This window comes from Gymnoscopelus microlampas, assembly GCF_963454915.1.
Source record: "Gymnoscopelus microlampas genome assembly, chromosome: 22".
Taxonomy (NCBI): domain Eukaryota; kingdom Metazoa; phylum Chordata; class Actinopteri; order Myctophiformes; family Myctophidae; genus Gymnoscopelus; species Gymnoscopelus microlampas.
In genome coordinates, this window is record NC_139959.1 from 20,251,362 (window position 1) to 20,270,811 (window position 19,450).

General features: G+C 40.5%; 1 protein-coding gene across 1 annotated transcript in view; it reads right to left on the reverse strand.

The window, feature by feature from the left end:
- Positions 1 to 1,315: 1,315 nt before the first annotated feature.
- Positions 1,316 to 19,450, reverse strand: part of vopp1b (VOPP1 WW domain binding protein b) — a gene marked incomplete at its 3' end in the record, with an annotated part of 46,758 nt that continues 28,623 nt past the window's right edge. Inside the window, exons 3-5 of the mRNA XM_084048620.1 lie at positions 7,902 to 7,979; positions 2,746 to 2,879; positions 1,316 to 1,512 (exon numbers count right to left, since the gene is read on the reverse strand). Coding sequence (XP_083904746.1) covers positions 1,316 to 1,512; positions 2,746 to 2,879; positions 7,902 to 7,979 — 409 coding nt within the window. The remainder of the gene's footprint in view (positions 1,513 to 2,745; positions 2,880 to 7,901; positions 7,980 to 19,450) is intronic.

Genomic DNA, 19,450 nt, shown 5'->3' on the forward strand with positions numbered 1-19,450 from the left:
GTAACCCCACAGGGGGAATTCAGTTTCAGCTTCACCCAGCTGATGGCTGCTCAGGTGGTCATATTGAGCAGCTCAGGGGGAAGTAATTATGGGTTAAGTATCTGGCTCATGGACCCCTAGACACATAGCCGGGGCCGGGAATCGAACCTGGGACCTTCTGTTTCCCAGGCGGCCTCGCTACCCAATCAGGTGTCCCTGCCTCTGCCTCTGCTTTCGATACCCCCCTCTGGTCATTAATTTGCATGGCCGGTGGGGATATGTTTTATCCCTGCTTCTGGTCGGACTGAATTAAGGAAATGTACACTGCGTTATGTTTGATAGTTCGGTTTGATAATATCACAATTTAAAAATGTAATAAAAAATGTATGATAAAAATATTGACGCTGGGGGGTCCATATTTCGGGCAAATTTGTCAATATTTGTCCAAACTGTTCATATTTTTAATTACAAAAATAGTGAGAATAGCAGATCTATAAGCTCACAGCATGTCACAAGGTTATGGATCAGCTAGTTTCGCTATTTGTCATTCAACAAACACATTTTATATAGAAGTCTCGAGTTGGTGTTGGCTAGTCTGCACTCTCGCATCGTATTGATATAGGGCTTAAATGGTTAAGAAAAGTTGTTTTCTTTTTTTAACAAATCGAACCGTAGAAGACAATGCAGGGCAAACTCAAAACACATTCATACGTTCAGTTTGCATGCCAAAATTCACGTCACCTTCATTTCCCAGGTGAAACACCAACATTTCCATGTGGGTCTAAAAGAAGGTTGGGTGATTGCGTTTGCTAGAGAGACACACATGTCCACATTCGCCTGGACTGTAGTCCAACCAGGCTCACATGGTCCATGTATCTCATTTAGATAGATTTACACAGAGAAAGAGAGAGTGTGTGTCTGTGTGTGTGTGTGTGTGTGTGTGTGTGTGTGTGTGTGTGTGTGTGTGTGTGTGTGTGTGTGTGTGTGTGTGTGTGTGTGTGTGTGTGTGTGTGTGTGTGTGTGTGTGTGTGTGTGTGTGTGAGCTAGCGAGTGCGTGTTTGTGTGCGTGTCTCTACACAGTACAACATAGTACTCGCTACAGTCTACAGTAGGTCCATTCAAAATTAAGTGTGAGGCTCCAAGTCCACATGATAAAAGACAGTAACGTCACTTCCTGTCCTCTGTCCCTCTCATGATGTCACCAAACACGGAAGGGGAGGTCTGAGGGGTCCGTCCCCCCTGCCCTGGACACCCCGGCCTCCTCTTTTCTTTCCCATGCATTCGTTGGCTGTTTCTCCCGCCTCTCCCTCCCCCCCACCCACCCCCGTTCCTGACGTTACTTCTTGTCCGTGTTGAACAGCTGTTCGTAGGGCGGAGGCGGGTGGTTGTAGTAGGACGGAGGCAGGGGGTAGGGGCCCATCACGGCGTGAGCCGAGCCGGGCTGCGCCGCGTAAGCGGGGGCCGACATACACGGGTCTCCTCCAGTCATGCCGTTGACGCCGAAACCCGGCATGCCTCCTGGTTGCTGGGAAACTGCGGAGGAGAGAGAGAAAAAAACTGTTATTTATAATGAATTACTATTGATGTATAGTTTATTACTTGTTAACTGACAGTGTGGGTTGCGCTGATTAATTATTGACATTATACCATGATACTGACCATGATACTGACATAATACTGACATGATACTGACCATGATACTGACCATGATACTGACCATGATACTGACATGATACTGACCATGATACTGACCATGATACTGACCATGATACTGACATGATACTGACATGATACTGACCATGATACTGACCATGATACTGACCATGATACTGACATGATACTGACATGATACTGACATGATACTGACCATGATACTGACCATGATACTGACCATGATACTGACATAATACTGACATGATACTGACCATGATACTGACCATGATACTGACATAATACTGACATGATACTGACCATGATACTGACCATGATACTGACATAATACTGACATGATACTGACCATGATACTGACCATGATACTGACATAATACTGACATGATACTGACCATGATACTGACATGATACTGACATTATACTGACCATGATAATGACATGATACTGACATGATACTGACCATGATACTGACCATGATACTGGCCATGATGATACTGACCATGAATCATACTGACATGATACTGACCATGATTTGCCTGAAAATTCACTGCTTTTTTAAACCTGTTGTCTATACTGATACTGTAGGCACTCACACCCACACCAAAAAGAAAAAGTATAATGTATAATTTGTATGTATTTTTGAAAATGTTCAAAAGAATTGGGACTGCCTAATGGAAAACCCAAAATGTGAGTAGAATTGAGTGGTGTTGAGCTGATAGTGGAAAAGTACCATAATATTCAGTTGCCCTGAGGGAAGAGAGAGCTCCAGTTCAGCTTATCCTCGATTTACAACATAGATTTACCTCTTCAATTATTTATCTCTTACTCTCTTTGCTCTCTCTCGGCCTCTTCAACCGTGTCAAGTTTCACATTGATTGTAAGATCAATGAGGTACAGAGCCCTTCAGAGATTTCTCCATAACAGCAGTCTAGAACAGGGGTTCCCTGATGTTTTCACTCCAGAGCCAAAAGGGATCCAAAACAAACGTTGAAATGTGGAGATACAAGGTTTCTGCCCAACAGTGACAAAGATGTGTGTGTGTGTGTGTGTGTGTGTGTGTGTGTGTGTGTGTGTGTGTGTGTGTTAGTGGGTGACCTGGTGTGGAGACGGGCTGCCTGGTGAAGGACACATTAAAGGCAGGTTCTTCACTCAGAGGGGAGGGGTACATCCGCCTGCGGACGAAGAACCCTGCTCCACAGCAGAACAGCACCCCCATCATCAACAACAGCCTGGGAGAGAGAGAGAGAGACAGACAGACAGACAGACAGACAGACAGACATACAGAGATAGAAGGCGAGAGAGTTTGGTCACGTTTTAATACATACTTGACCATTACTGCATCATATCCTTCCCTTTTGCCTTTGCCCATTCACTTAACTATAAACACACACACGCAGAATGCCTTCACACACAGAATGCATTCACACACAGAATTGCAAAAAATTGCATTCACACACACACACACACACACACACACACACACACACACACACACACACACACACACACACACACACACACACACACACACACACACACACACACACACAACTGTACTGTACAGTACTTCACCAAGGCTGTGAGCTCATGAAACTGGTTTCCATGGCAAAGAAGCGCAGCACTTCATTTACAGAAGAACAGGGTGGGGGAGTGGGGTAACGGCTGGCTAATTTATGTCGCACAGAGAACGGCCGAGAAATAGCAGAGCTGCAAGCTTGGCTATTCTCGACGCCCGACACCCACACCCACAAACACACACACACAAAGTATGAATCATGCACAGGCATCATGTACGGTGACCGTGGCAACAAGGACAATGACGTCCTCATCCCAGTGAAATCAATGCGGTCGCCCACTCCTCTGCGCAGCGAAGATGGCCCCCCAGATGCAAACACCATGTGCAGAGATTGTGGTGTGTTTGTGTGTGTGTCTGTGTCTGTGTGTGTGTGTGTGTGTGCGCGTATGTGTGAATGCACATTTGTTTTAGGCCTAGGCCACTTGTATTCTTGTGGGGACTAAATGCACTTTAGACGGATGACCAAAGCCCATTGCATTGTGCACAAGTGTGTGTGTTGTCGTCTGTCTGTCTGTGTGTGCGTGCGTGCGTTTGTGCGTATTCTTCAATAGTTCACAGCGCCTTACCTTAGAGCTGTGGCTTTAAGGCAATGGTTCTCAAACTTATTGTGTGTTGCTGTTAACCACTTACGGACATTGGCACACTACCATTTCACCGCTTTTACCTGTAGTGACAAATACAGGTACATTGTTTGATTCGGCTCCGATATAGTAAATGCTTGTACACTGCAATGATAATGTGCATTTTTCACAAACTCCCAAGGGCACACTTGTGACTCGCGTCAAGGCAAACCAGCCTGACTCGGCACAGTGTTTGGGAAAAACACTGCTGTAGGGGATTCAGATTGTGATAGATAGTATTGCTGTGGAGCTGCACAGTAAAATCTGCAGCGTTCTTTTAACTCCCAGACTGTACAAATGTAAACAAATGGAGCCGTACACTCTCTGTTACTGGACGTGTAGTGAGATGTAGGGAGAAGAAGAGAGAAAGGAAAGGAAAGCGAAGGCAGACAGAGGAAACAAGGAAAGAGAAAGAGAGCAGTGGAGAAAGGCCTCATTTGTCACGCAACCCTTTTGGGCTGTCACAACTCAAACCAAATTATGGGCTGAAAGTACAAGACCCATTTTCAGGCCTCAAGTGTATTCTCTCTGTATGATTAACCACATGAACCATAGCATCCCTATACTCTGAGGGGAAGACTTGCCGAAAAAGTCATTGCGAGCGTTGTGTGAGGTCGTACATTGGCTATTTTCGGCAAACACATTTGGTGTAGAGCAAAAAATAAATAAAAATAGCATATGAACGAGCTCATAATCGCCATGTGACATGTTGTGAGCTTATAGGTCTGCTATTTCCACTATGCTTCATACAACAACGCGTGTATAAAAGCTCTCTTTCAAGTAGCTAGCTAGCTACACTATAAGTTACAGTACTTAGTAAAGTAGCATCCTACATTGAAGCTACTTTGTACAGTAGCTAATGCAGTTGGTAATGTTGCTGATTATGACGAAGTAAATTACCCTTTTAAGCCATGTTATGATCACTTACAGTGTCAGTGCCTGCTTCATACTGCATTTATGTATTTTCATGTTTGATGGGATAATTCCTATGCCAAACCTTTATTTTATTAACTTAATGTGTATTGCATAGACTTTCGTTTAGAAATAGAGAAAATAATAATTACAGTGTGTGTTCTGTGCATGGGCCCCTGTCACACAAGCATCTTTGTAAAAAAGAGTTGTGGAGGCAGGCTGGCATGTGGCAGACACACACACACACACACACATAGCATTAATTTAAGTACTATATGTCATATAATGTATTGATGTTGAGGATTGTGGCTAAACTGAACATTTACAGAGGAGATTGTGTGCACATCTTGTACCTGTATTTAGGCCAGGTGCTGGACATCAAGGCAGGAATGAAGGGGAAGGTAAAACACTTCCCCTTGCACGCTGGGTTAAAGCGCCAAAAACGTATTTTATTAACCCATTTACAGCAGGAACCCGTATTTGTAACTATACCTTTCAAGACGGGAACCCGTTTTGGGGTTGTTGTTGCTATGTACAGTACAGATGTGCCACTTCAAAACTTCACATGTCCTGCCATCGCCAAGACAGTAAATTTTCAGGGGATTCCCAGGGCAATAAGAGGGACAAAGAAGGGCATTTAAAATGCTGAATTATTTTGATGATCACTGCTTTTATGATGCTAATTAATTTGAGCAACTGGTCAAATCACCTTTCGCCTCATAATGAGTCTGACACCTTATTCAACACACATTCTTTTGTTCTCATGTATATGGATGTCTGTTGAAGGGAAAAACGGGGGTGTGTAGTGACAACTTCTTTTCAGGGGCAAAACAGTGCATTTTAAGGGCAGAAAAGGGAGGAAAACAATGCATTTTCAGGGCACTATCAGGGAAAGAACAGTAACGTGTGAAGTTTTGAAGTGGCACATCTGTATATAGCAACATACATGTTTTATACATTTTTTATAAATATATATTTAAAAAAATCAGAAAACTAACCCAGGATTTAGAAGGCGTTTTTAGAATCGGCCTCTAAATAGGTTAATGGCACCATTAATACAAGTTTTGGGAGCTTTGAACCAGTGTGCAGATGTTTTACCTTCTCTTTTAAACTGAACATTTTAACCACCTTCAACATGGCATTCCTTATTTTTTTAGGGAACACCAAATACAATGGAACAGGCATACAGGTGTGTGTGTGTGTTCATCTACAATAGTATAAATAAAATAAATAGAATAAATAAAATAAAAAACACAAGAAACAACAACAACAACAACAACAACAGTGTAGTAGTAGATTTCAATGATGTTACACATGGAGGTACTCACAGGCAGATGTGTATAAAAGGCAAAATTGGGGGGGGGGGGGGGGGATTGTCCACACCGTTGTCAAAGATAAAGCAAGTAAAACAGATTCTAACTACAATGTAACTGAAAAAAAGGAAAGAAGAGGGAGAAAGAAAATGGAAGAGGAAGGAAAAAATAGGAGGATGAAGACGAGAGGGAATGGATAGGGAGTGGGAAGGGAGGAGAGGGTACGGGGGTACGGGGGGCAGAGTTTGTTAACCTAGTTAAAGTAGGTCATAAAATGATTCCATTCATGGAAGAAACTTGCAGAGTTACCCTTTACAGAGGATTTTATCTTTTCTAATTTAAGATAAGACATTACATCCCTGGGAGGCCCACATAGAGGTACGTAGATGGAGCCTTGGGTGATTTCTATAACAATAGAATGCAATGTCTAGCCAAAGAGGGATGTGAAAGCTAGTATATCTGATAGTGTAGAGTTTATCTGAGCGCAGCCACTTACAGTATATCACTACTAAGGGGTTTGTCTGTATATGTAATCCCAAAACCTTTGACAATGGAGAAGAGTGACATCTTTCACATTGATCTAATATTGAAGGAAATATTTTAGATAGAGATTTTGAAAAGTGAACTTCTCTGTGTAGTACTTTTAACTGTATAAGTTCTAGCCTTGTACAAGGTGTGCTTGATCGTATTCTGTGTATTGCTTCCTCCAACCACTGGTCTGTGAAATCTGTGAGATGTGTTCCCAAGCCAGCGCCGCACAGGCTTTAACTACAGGGTGATCGTCAAATGTCATAAGCTTGTCATATATTCTGGAAATGAGTGATTGTTGATGGGGTTTAAAAGTCAGAAAGTCATCCCAATGCTCACTGCGAGGTAGGGATGGATAATAAGGGAAAAGAGCAGAGGCACCGTGTCTGACTTGAAAGTAGCGGAACAGACATTATGCGGGTAAATTAAAATCTACGGCTACATCGGAAAAACTGTAAAAAGGAGCCATCTTTGTAAAGATCTCTAAAAATCTTTATATCTTTGTTCTGCCAAAACATATAGGAAGTGTCTACAAGTGATGGGGGTGAACAGATGGTTGTTCACCAAGGGCATCAGGGTGGAAGCTGACGTGAACTTAAAATGACGCCTACATTGAAACCAGATTTTAAGAGTGGCTCGCACCACTGGTTTGACTGTGAACGTGGACGGGTTGACTGGTAGTGGGGAGGTGAGTAGGGCCATTAGGGAGGATGGGGAACATGACTGTGCCTCCAACCTGCACCATAATGTCTCAGGTGAGTGGAGCCGGTAAGTTAGTTTGTGAATATGAGCTGACCAGTAGTAAAACAGACCATTGAATTTGAAATGTCGGAGTAATGATTTTCTCACCCAACCTTATGCAACCTGGCATTCTATTTTGGTCAGATTATTATGAGTGGAAAATGCTGGAGGAGGAAAGGACAGCCAGGAGACAGGAGAGGAGACTCAGGAGGAACACACCTACAGTTGCCGTTGCTACTACCACCACATACACTTGTCCTACCTGCAATAGGATATGTGGGTCCAGGATAGGGCTATTCAGCCACCAAAGAACTCACCGATAGAAGTGGACGTCATCATCGGATTCGATGGACAACCATAAGCAAGTGTGTGTGTGTGTGTGTGTGTGTGTGTGTGTGTGTGTGTGTGTGTGTGTGTGTGTGTGTGTGAGTGTGTGTGAGAGACGTGTATGTGTGTGGACGCTCACGACATGTGTGCATTCAAAACAACTAGCCACAGCCAAACTTCCTGGGAGGAACAGAGTGGCGTGACGTCCTGACGACACGAGAGAGAGGAACTCACCAGAAGTACCATAGTCTCTGAATGGACAGCGCTCTGACACAGCAACGAGTCCCACAGCAGTCTTCATAGGAACGACATCTGCAAAACACACACACACACACACACACACACACACACACGCGCGATAAATATGCATTGTGATAAAATATGCAGACAGCAGACACACACATTAAGTATGTCATGTGTTGATGTTGAGGATGTGGCTAAACTGAACATTTAACCACTTTCAATCTGGCATTCCTGTTTTGGTCAAGTTATAATAAGTGGAAAATGTTCCACAATGTTCAGACATTGCGGAAATACTAGAAATATGTAGATTTGCCATTTTCGACGCACAGCACCATCGTATGATGAGGAATCAAATAACTCATCATACGATGAGGTGGATAAAAACATATACCATGGCAAGTGAGGGACAGAACACAGCTAAGTCCAGCAAATATTATAGCAATGTGTGCACTGGTGTTTTGATTATTAATGTTGTAGAGGTGTTTTGATTAATATTATGTTGTAGAGGTGTTTTGATTAATATTGTGTTGTAGAGATGTTTTGATTAGTATTATAATATTGTAGAGAGGTATTTTTATTAGTATTATGTTGTAGAGGTGTTTGGATTAGTATTATGTTGTAAACACAATTCAAAATGTCTCTTATCATTATGTTCCTTTCTCTTTGTCTCTGTCTCTCTGTCCTTTGTCTGTTCATATGATCATGTCTTCAAAAGACTTTACGGAATTGTGAAAACAGAGCGCACTCAAATCAAAGCTGCCAGGAAAATGAATACATCAAATGAGACCTCCATCGACAGCAAAGTGAACAACATTGTACGCATCACCAGCACAACAATCAACGTGGTCCTGGGAGTCCCCATCAACAGCTGCGTTCTGTGGCTGGTATTCACATTTAACCACTTTCAATCTGGCATTCCTATTTTGGTCAAGTTATAATGAGTGGAAAATGTTCCACAATGTTCAGACATTGCCGAAATACTAGAAATAATAGATTTGCCATTTTCTACGCACAGCGCCATCGTATGATGAGGAACCAAATAATTCATCATACGATGAGGTGGATAAAAACATATACCATGCCAAGTGAGGGACAGAACACAGCTGGGCTAGCTAAGTCCAGCATTTCAATGTCATAGTTTTTTCGCCAATCTTCATTTCTTCAAACAATCTTCAAGCAAGCCCACTTTGCAGTTTCTCAAAATTGTTTCGTTTGTATTACTTTTGTAGACTGACTGATCAGCTGGTTCAGTTGCCATGCTTTGCCTGGTTCTCATGGGTTGAGAGCCTTCAGATATTACACATTTCCCAGTTGGAAGCATCATTTGTGTATCTGTCAATCATTGTCATTCAACCTTTTGTGTTATTATAAATGTTTTGCATTGCAGTATACACTACACACATCTCCATCACCTTTGTGTTTGTTTTTGTTTGTGTCAGCTGGCCTAATACTCACAAAGGTGTGTACAGGGGTGAAATCGGGACTCTTATAGTGTATGTTGTCACTCCCATAAGAAATATAAACTATGCTGCTGCTCTGTCCGCACTTTCTGTGGATTCTGCATCTTGAACTTGCAAGCACATTTTACCAAAATCGGAATAATGTTTAAAATGCTTTTTTCCGGGTCTGATCAGAGAACTTGAATCAATGACTTTAGCTGTATTTATTTTACAATCTTCATCTTCCCAATGAAGATGTCTATGAGCTCTGGTTGACATTGACAGGAGCAGGTGAACTCAATGGACTCAGAGAGCTTCATTTTCAACATGACTGTGTCTGATGTTGCATTGTATGTTCAATACCATATATTTTGTTTTAATGAAGGTGAACTGGAAGAATAGTCCTCATTATGGTGACTAATGGGGATCTGCAATGAACAATAAACAATTCATACATGGTGTACAGTACACGGTGTACAATTGCTTTTGATCTGGTTTCTTCTTTCTTTTTTCCCCATTTACTCTTCTAGTGTCTTCCTCAAGTACAAATATGTCTCTGCAAATTCAAGAGGAACTACTTAATATTTCAAATACTTTTGCATTACATCTACATATTCACAGTGTCAATTCATCTCAGTTGTTCTGTCACTCTTATCTGTGATATTTCAACTCATCTTCATGCGGTGACTGTCTGCTCGTCTGCTTCATGGTCGTGACTGATAGCAAGATGTTATTTTGTCACTCATAGCATAATTGCAAAAAAAGGGGTCAAATTGACATTTCACTCTCCTAACACTGCTGCTTCATTGTGCCTTATTGCTTATGTCCTCAGCCTATCAGAATTACTAAATCACTTTCTGCCTAAGTCATTTTAAGTCAACCTTTTGACTTTTTTGACTCAGAAATTATTTTTGAAAGTAACAAGCATTCTGATAGGCTGAGGACATAGGCAATAAGGCAGGATGAGTCGGCAGTGTTAGGAGAGTAGAGTTAGGCAGAAATAAATAAAGGCAGATAAACATGAAATAGGCAACAAACAAAAAATCTCATGATTGCCTAAGTCAACTAGATGACTTAGGCAGAAAGTGATTTTTCATTTCTTCTTTTCTGAAAACCTTGTGGCTAACCATGTGGCTTTTCACATTGTGTGTCTATGATGGATGAACAGAGATGGCTTGTCAGAATATGAGAACTATTTGCATATCCAGCCACTGCAGAATATTAAAAGGTGGTACATTGCATGTGTGGACAGCAGAATGCACAGACAAGAGGACTTCACAGGACACGTCAAGGTCTGATTGCAAATATTATAGCAATGTGTGCACTGATGTTTTGATTATTAATGTTGTAGAGGTGTTTTGATTAATATTATGTTGTAGAGGTGTTTTGATTAATATTATGTTGTAGAGATGTTTTGATTAGTATTATAATATTGTAGAGAGGTATTTTTATTAGTATTATGTTGTAGAGGTGTTTGGATTAGTATTATGTTGTAAACACAATTCAAAATGTCTCTTATCATTATGTTCCTTTCTCTTTGTCTCTGTCTCGCTGTCTTTTGTCTGTTCATATGATCATGTCTTCAAAAGACTTTACGTAATTGTGAAAACAGAGCGCACTCAAATCAAAGCTGCCAGGAAAATGAATACATCGAATGAGACCTTCATCGATGTGAACAACATTGTACGCATCACCAGCACAACAATCAACGTGGTCCTGGGAGTCCCCATCAACAGCTGTGTTCTGTGGCTGGTATTAACCGGACCAGCTGGTGCAATGGCCACAGAGATCTTCACACTCAACCTGAGTGTATGTGAGATCCTCTTCAGCTTGTTATATATTGTACTACTTATCAAGAACATACCAATAGACTTGCACTTGTTCATTTGTGGTTTCCTGTTCCTTGGGCGTCCAGTCTTCCAGACCTGTATCTGCGTAGAGAGATTCATGGCAGTGGTTCACCCAGTGCTCTTCCTCAAGTACAAACCCCTCAGGTACCGGGTGGCTTGCTCTGTGTTGGCCTGGTTGGTCATCATTGGGCTTTCAATAGTAACTGTGCTGTTGGGTTTTGAAGAGATAACGTATTATGTTTCCCTGGGCCAAGTCCTAATTATCATGTCGGTGATGCTGTTGTGCAGCCTCGCCATTCTCAGGGTTCTGAAGCAGCCCATGCCAGGGGAGGTGGGGAGGGAGAGGGACAACAGCATGAAGAAGAGAGCCTTCATTATCATCTGCCTGATCATGGTGTCATTTGTGGCAACTTACTTTATTTGGAGCATTGTTGTTGTCATTTTTGCCAGTCAAGGACTCTTATTGAAGAAAGAAATGGCATCGGTTTCACTAGTATTTCTGGTCATTAGTGTGGTCACTGGGTTGGTTCAGCCTCTGCTGTACCTCGGCCAAAAGACTGGCAAACTGCCCTGTGTTAAACCTTTACAAGGTACATAGATAATGACACAGTGAACTCCCAATACTTGCTGTATATCTGTTGTAGGGCTGGGCGATATGACTTCAAACTTCAAACTTTTGCCTCGATTCCAATTAACGAACGGTTATTTTATACCCTTTCTTTTTTTACACTGCCCTCATAATTCTCTGTCAAGGTCTGTAAATATTACAGGTGCAACAGTTAATCGAACTAATCAATTTAATTGATACTCTTTAGTTATGGTCAATGTCCAAAACTGTTACTTTTCGTAGTTTTTATGCACCACATATCTGGAACAAACTCCCAGAAAACTGCAGGTCTCTAACAAAATACCTTTCTGTTTGCCGCTGCCTTTGATTGAGTTTTTTTTCTTTTTTTCTCTTTTCTGCACTGTAACTGTATCTATTCATTTTTACTTCTTTTGTTTTATGCATCCTAATGTCATTTTATAATTGTATTTCCTTGCTTGATGTTCTCTGTAAAGCACATTGAATTGCCTCGTTGAAATGTGCTATACAAATAAAACTGCCTTGCCTTTCAGGATTAGAACTTTAAAAAGGCAGCTCAAAGCTTACAGATCGTCTATTATTTATACTTCTGTGTGACACTGTATTTTTGATGCTTTTGAGTGACACTGTAGTATGATCAAGTAGTCATTCATTTACGAAAGAATATAAAAAGCTAAAATATGGAGATAAATTGTTTCTGCCCGATAGCGATGATATATTGTATTATACATTATGTGTTTTGTTTTCTAAATCACCACCGTTGTTTCTAAAAGCAGCTGTACTATACAAATACATTTTATTATTGTTGTAGCGGGTAGAGTACAGAGACATACACCATATACTGTCATTGTGAACACTTGTACTGTAGGTGTGTTCTCCTTTAAGGTGTGCATTTACATTGTTTGGCTGCACCAGTTAGTTGTGTTGTTGCACTAACCTGTACCAGTGTACTGCTAACATTCACAAGTAAAGTGGCCACGGCTAGTCTCTGAGAAAGAAAAATGTTGTATACGTTGCTTTTCCATAAACAATACATTGCACAGTGTGAAGTGGTGTAAAGTAACTAAGTACATTTACTGAAGTACTGTACTTAAGTACATTTTTGGGGTGTTTTTTACTTTACTGGAGTATTTCCAATTTTCAGTACTCCACTATCTCTCAGAGACAAATATTATACTTTTACTCTACTATAATTATTTTAAAACCTTAGTTTTACAACACATACAGTAACCACTTCAGCCATGCCCCTATATACATTTCGGCCATTTGAAAATAGCCGGTGCGACACATTGTGAGCTTGTAGATCGGCTATTTTCAAAAGATTTTTATACAGTTCATACATGATGAGTACTTTCTACTTTTGGTACTTTAAGTACATTTTGATACCAATACTTTGGTACTTTTACTCAAGTAAATTTTGAATTCTGGACTTTTGGGATGAAGAAAAAAGAAAAAGAAGAAACCTTTTGTACCTAATTAACCAAATTAACCGAATTAATGTAACAAAAACACCCAAAAAAGTAACAAACCCGGTAAAGAACGCACATTTTCGCACACACACGGAACACACTGCGCGGGCGTGCATGCGTCCCCTTCGGTTCTAAAATGCTCTCTGCGTCCTTGCACATCGGTCACCAACTAGGGCTGTCATGCTTATGACATTTTACATTACGATTAATTGTCACACAAATAATTGCGATTAATGATTTGTGTTCTTGTCATCGAACACTGCAACATATGAATAAAAATTAAATTTCTGTTTGGCTTTTAGGCTTTGAAGTTGTACAAAGAAATGACTGACATATTTCATAACTTTATACTTATATTAATAGTGGAAATAGCAGATCTACAAGCTCATACGACGCATCTGCTATTTCCACTATTTTTTTAAAATGCTTGAACATACATATATATATGTATATGATTTTTCAACATGGAAAGGATTATGCAAAATAATTGCGATTATCTCAAATAATTGTGATCAGGCGATTATGTAATAATTGTGAACGGCCTATCAGGAACAACTCTTTTGTTCAGGTTATGGGATGAACCTGTACTTGGAGGCCAGTCTGTGGTGTGGAACTCCATATTAGGGCAAAACTGATGCCAACAATCTGACAACATGACATATTTTAAGTGGGATTGCCAATAGAGAGAAACATTATAATCATTACATAATTTCAATGTCCCACATGCAGATATCAATGAACCTGTCGAGTTGTACACCTCTCTCTCTCTCTCTCTCCCTCTCTCCCTCTCTCTCTCTCTGAGTGAAAGCAAAGTAGTAAAAGATGTCATGAACATAAGGTGCTGGAGTGAAAAGCAACTGTAAATGTTGACCGTAGTACATCGTAGACACACTGTTTCCCCCCATGGATTCTTTGGTGATTGACACAATTAACAATAGACTCCCTTCACCTTATCCCTTCCCCCCATTGGCTTGTGCCATTTCATATTATGTTCACAACGTCACACAGACAAGGAGGCCAGTGTTGCCATGTCTGCTTATTATAAGCTACTTTGGGCTTGTTTTTCTGTAAAGTCGCTTGTAAATATTGGTAGTTGCGGGTTGTGCTGTTTTGGGGGGGCTTGTTTCTAAAGTGCATTTGCTTATTTGGGCTTGTTTCCTAATGTTGTTTGAACCAGTGGTTCTCAAACATTTTCATGTCAAGGACCCTAAAATGTATATGCATTTATCCACCGACACCACCGCCTCCCCATCTAAAAATATGTTGTGCCAGGGACCCCTATAACCAGATTTGTGTTGTTAAAATGTTAAAAAGAATATTCTAGATTTTGTTTTGAAAATAGCAAATTAGTGCGTAGTGAGCTTGTAGATCGGCTATTTTCAAATAGCCAATGTATATGTTTTAAGTACTCATGTGGCCTATCCTAGTTGCTTCTTTTGGGCTTGTTTTCATAGATCTCGTTGCTTACATCTCTCGCAACATCTGGCAACAGTGATGGAGGCAGGTACACAATGATGGAGCAAGGGTGGTGGAGATTTGTGCTCTACTGTGCAATGGAGCACTAAAATTAAATGGTTTAAAGATAGATTGTCACGTGAACACATACAGTAGGTTATCTGGAGTTGAGAGCCTTCAGATGTTACACGTTTCCCAGTTGAAGTGTTTTATCAATCTACATTCCTTTACATGAACTTGACAGGGACACAAATCATTGTCCACCATGCGTTTTTGCATTGCAGTACACACTACACACCATCTCCATTTGATAAATTTGATTCTGTGGCTCCTTTGTTTTTGTTTGTGTCAGCTGGCCTAATACTCACAAAGGTGTGTACAGGGTTGAAACCAGTGGTGGAAGAAGTACTCACATTTTCTACTTAAGTAAAAGTATCAACACCACAATGTAGAAATCCTACAAGCTCACAAAGCTTGTAGATGGGCTATTTTCAAATAGCCAAACTATATATATATATATATAGATAGATAGATAGATAGATAGATAGATAGATAGATAGATAGATAGATAGATAGATAGATAGATAGATAGATAGATAGATAGATAGACAGACATATAGAGAGAGAGAGAGATATATCTGAAGTGGTTCAGGTATGTTTTTTTAATAATAATCAAAATCTACAAAGTAACTTGTGGTAACTAAGGTTATCAGATAATTGTATTGGAGTAAAAGTACGATATTTTCGTCTGAGATGTAGTGGAGTAGAAGTAAAAGTATTGAAAATGGGAAATACTCCAGTAAAGTAAAAAATACCTCAAAATTGTACCTAAGTACATGTACTTAGTTACTTTCCAACACTGTTTGAAACTGGGACTCTTCTATGTTGTCACTTCCATAATAGATAATGATCCCTTAAGAAAACAAGCCAAAGAAGCTCAAGAACAGATTAAATGTCATTTGCCGCTTTACCTCTTTTGTGCCAACTGCGCAAATGGCATTTTCTGTGCATTCTGCTGTGGGTGTGTTGCATCTAAATAATCAGAACTTGCGAGAATATTTGACCAACATCTGAATGTTGAATAATGTGGAATTCTCCATTAATGTTTAAAACTGTCAATTCATCTCAGCTGTTCTCCAATTACACGTCCCTCTCATCTATGATATTTCAACTTATCATCATGGGGCAATTGTCTGCTTCACGGCCGTGACTGATAGCCAGATTTGATTAGGGTTTTCACATTGCGGGTTGACGATGGATGAACACATAGATGGCCTGTCAGATTATGAGAACTATTTGCATATCAAGCCACTGCAGAACAGGTGGTAAATTGCATGTGTGCTCTTGGGTACACAGAGTAGAGGACTTCAGGAGCTCAAGGTCTGATTGCAAATATTATATAAAAAATATGGTTCCATTGCTGTTTTGATTAGCATTGTTGTACGGATTTTTTGATTTGTATTAATGTTGAGATATTTTGATTAGCATTACGTTGTATTTTACTATTCAAAGTGTCTTATCGCCATGTTCCTCTCTCTTTGTCTCTGTCTCTGCCTTTTATTTGCCTGTTCATTTGACCATCTCTCCAAGATATTGAACGAAAATTTCAAGAGTGCATTCAAAATCGAAGCTGCCAGGAAAATGAACGCATCAAATGAGACCTCCATCGATAGCATCGTGGACATTGCACACATGGACATTGCACACATCACCAGCACGGCAATCAACCTGATCCTGGGAGTCCCCATCAACAGCTGGGTTCTGTGGCTGGTATTAACCGGACCAGCTGGTACAATGGCCTCAGACATCTTCACACTCAATCTGAGTGTATGTGAGATCCTCTTCAGCTTGTTCAATTCTTTTCGTGTTTTTTTCACACAAAATCGCCCCTTATGCTACTTGACTTCTATTATGCTGTTAGTTGGACGTCCCGTCTTCCAGTGCTGTATCTGCGTAGAGAGATTCATGGCAGTGGTTCACCCAGTGCTCTTCCTCAAGTACAAACCTCTCAGGTACCGGGTGGCTTGCTCTGTGTTGGCCTGGTTGGTCATCATTGGGCTTTCACTAATAAACATCCTGTTGGAGTATTTTACGGCGACAGCTTATTATTTTTACCTTGGCCAATGCCTAGTTTTAGTGTCGGTGATGCTGTTGTGCAGCCTCGCCATTCTCAGGGTTCTGAAGCAGCCCCTGCCAGGGGAGGTGGGGAGGGAGAGGGACAACAGCATGAAGAAGAGAGCCTTCATTATCATCTGCCTGATCATGGTGTCATTTCTGGCAACTTACTTTATTTGGGGCATTGTTGTTGCCATTTCTTTCAGTCGAGGATTCTCATTGGTTTTGTTTTCATCTATATGGCTATCCATTACTGTGCTCACTGGGTTGGTTCAGCCACTGCTGTACCTTTGCCAAAAGACTGGCAAACTGCCCTGCATTAGAGGTCTGCACGGGATCACTCGGAACCGGAAACCCGAGACCCAACCCGAGACACGAGCCGCTCCGGGTCCAAAACCTTGACTTGTCTCACGAGTACAGGTCAGAACTACTATAATTGCCACGGTTCTCGGGTAAGTGAATCAGAAATTGATTTACCCATATGAACCAGTGAGGACCCAATCTGCTTTAATCTTAAAATTAGACATATATACTGTAATTACGTCCTAAAATCTATATTGTCTGTTCTTCCATATTGTATGAGACACACTTAACGTTAACAGCTGATTGAAACAACAAGACAAACAGGACCTCCGTTTAAAAAGTAATAATTTATGCAAATCGGGTCCGGGTAACAAAGCCAGAGTCCAACTTTTTGGACCGTTGCAGACCTTTACATTGAACCCATCTATACAAGGTACAAAGATAAATAATCACACAGTGAACTCTGAAGAATTATAGTTGATTAATTTATACCATGGCTGTCATAGCGTGGGATATTTCATTAGTTTTTAGTTTCATTCGATTTAGATTTTGTTTTCCAATTTCAGTTTGATTTTAATTGGTCTTTAAAGTAGTAGTTTTCATTATTTCGTTTTAGTTAATCCTATATTATGTTATTTTATTGTCTATTTTCATTTAACCTCTTCTATGTCATGTTTCTTTTACTTTATCTAATGTTTCATGAAAATAGACAATTTGAAAAGTGCTATATAAAGGGAGTTATTGTTGTTGTTGTAATGGGTAGACCAATAGGATAGGATAATCCACATACTGTCATTGTGTGTTATATGTTTTAGCTGCACCAGTTGTGTTGTTTCATTTACCTGTGTTAATGTTGAATGTCTGTTTTGTTTTCACAAACAATACGTTATTATACAGCTTGGTTACAAATGTAAACTGCTTGTGATTTGGAAGCCTCTGTAATGTCCATAAAGTTAGTTGTGAGAGGCCTGCAGATTGCAGGAATGCCCAAGCCAAGAGCTAAGGCATTGGTTAAATTCTGTTCAGTGTCTGTGATAATTGGCAGTCGCCACATGTGGAGGAGACAATGCTTCCTGTATACGTGATCTGTATCCTGAAACACTTATTGTTGAGTTACTTATAGTATTGTTGAGTAACTACTATTGTTTGTGTTCAAGAATGTCTTGTTAAATGTGAACGCAAATAAAGATGGTGTGTGTGTGTGTGTGTGTGTGTGTGTGTGTGTGTGTGTGTGTGTGTGTGTGTGTGTGTGTGTGAGAATTCATCTGGAAATATTTAGATAATTTCCATACTAAGCTGATGGTTTTTGAGAATAAGATACGAAACAATATCAAATGATACAAGCAAGGTCAAATAGCATAGTGTTTCAACGGACACAGCACTCGAAGTGACGTGTTGCTGGTCCAGCATATTGCAGGCATTTGCAAGTATTGTGTTTGTGATGTTTAAAATCTACTTTGCTACAGTATAAACATTAGGTAAGGGACAATGAATGGTGAGCAGTGTTGAGAAATAAACACCGACAGGGTGATTAGAACCTGACACAAAGCGGAGGGGTCTTTATCGCCTTGAAGAGAAAAAAAACAAGAAGCTATTTTTGATCTTTGTCATACGATAATGTACAGTATATAGCAGGGGTCTAGTTTTTCAGGCCAAGGACCCCTTAGCTGAGAGAGAGATGAAGCAGGGACCCCCAGTACATTTTGGATTCATGTTATATTCTTGTATTTTCAGACATTTTACAACTTAAACCCTCTTTGTAAATAATTAAATACTTTGTAAACTTCACCTTTGGCTCGGTACTAGGTCTGCTCTCATTTCCCTGTACACCAAACCTCTTCGCCGAAAATAGCCGATCTACAAGCTCACAACGCGTCACAGACGCGTTGTGAGCTTGTAGATCGGCTATTTTCGGCTACTGCTCCCCCCAGAATAGGGTTGCGAGGGTTCACGTGGTTGATGTAAAAATATAAAAATAATGTCCCCATCACACAAAGATTTGGCGGCGCCCCTGCAGTCTCTCTGAGGACCCCCCCAGGGGTACCGGACCCCCTTTTGAAGACCCCTGGTATATAGGGCTTAAGTGGTTAATATTTAAAATGTCATTGGGTGATAATTTGTGATCATCACAACGCCTGACAATTATGTGCTGTATGATGGTTTCATTGAGACATAATTGTCACTTTATTGGTTGTGCCCAGTTAATGTCACTCGTCAATCAGATGGAAACATGTATTAATTAAATTAGAGACGGCAGAAGTGCATGTGGATGAGTGTTTTATGTGAATGTGACCGAAACAAAAGCAGCCATTCTAAATGACAC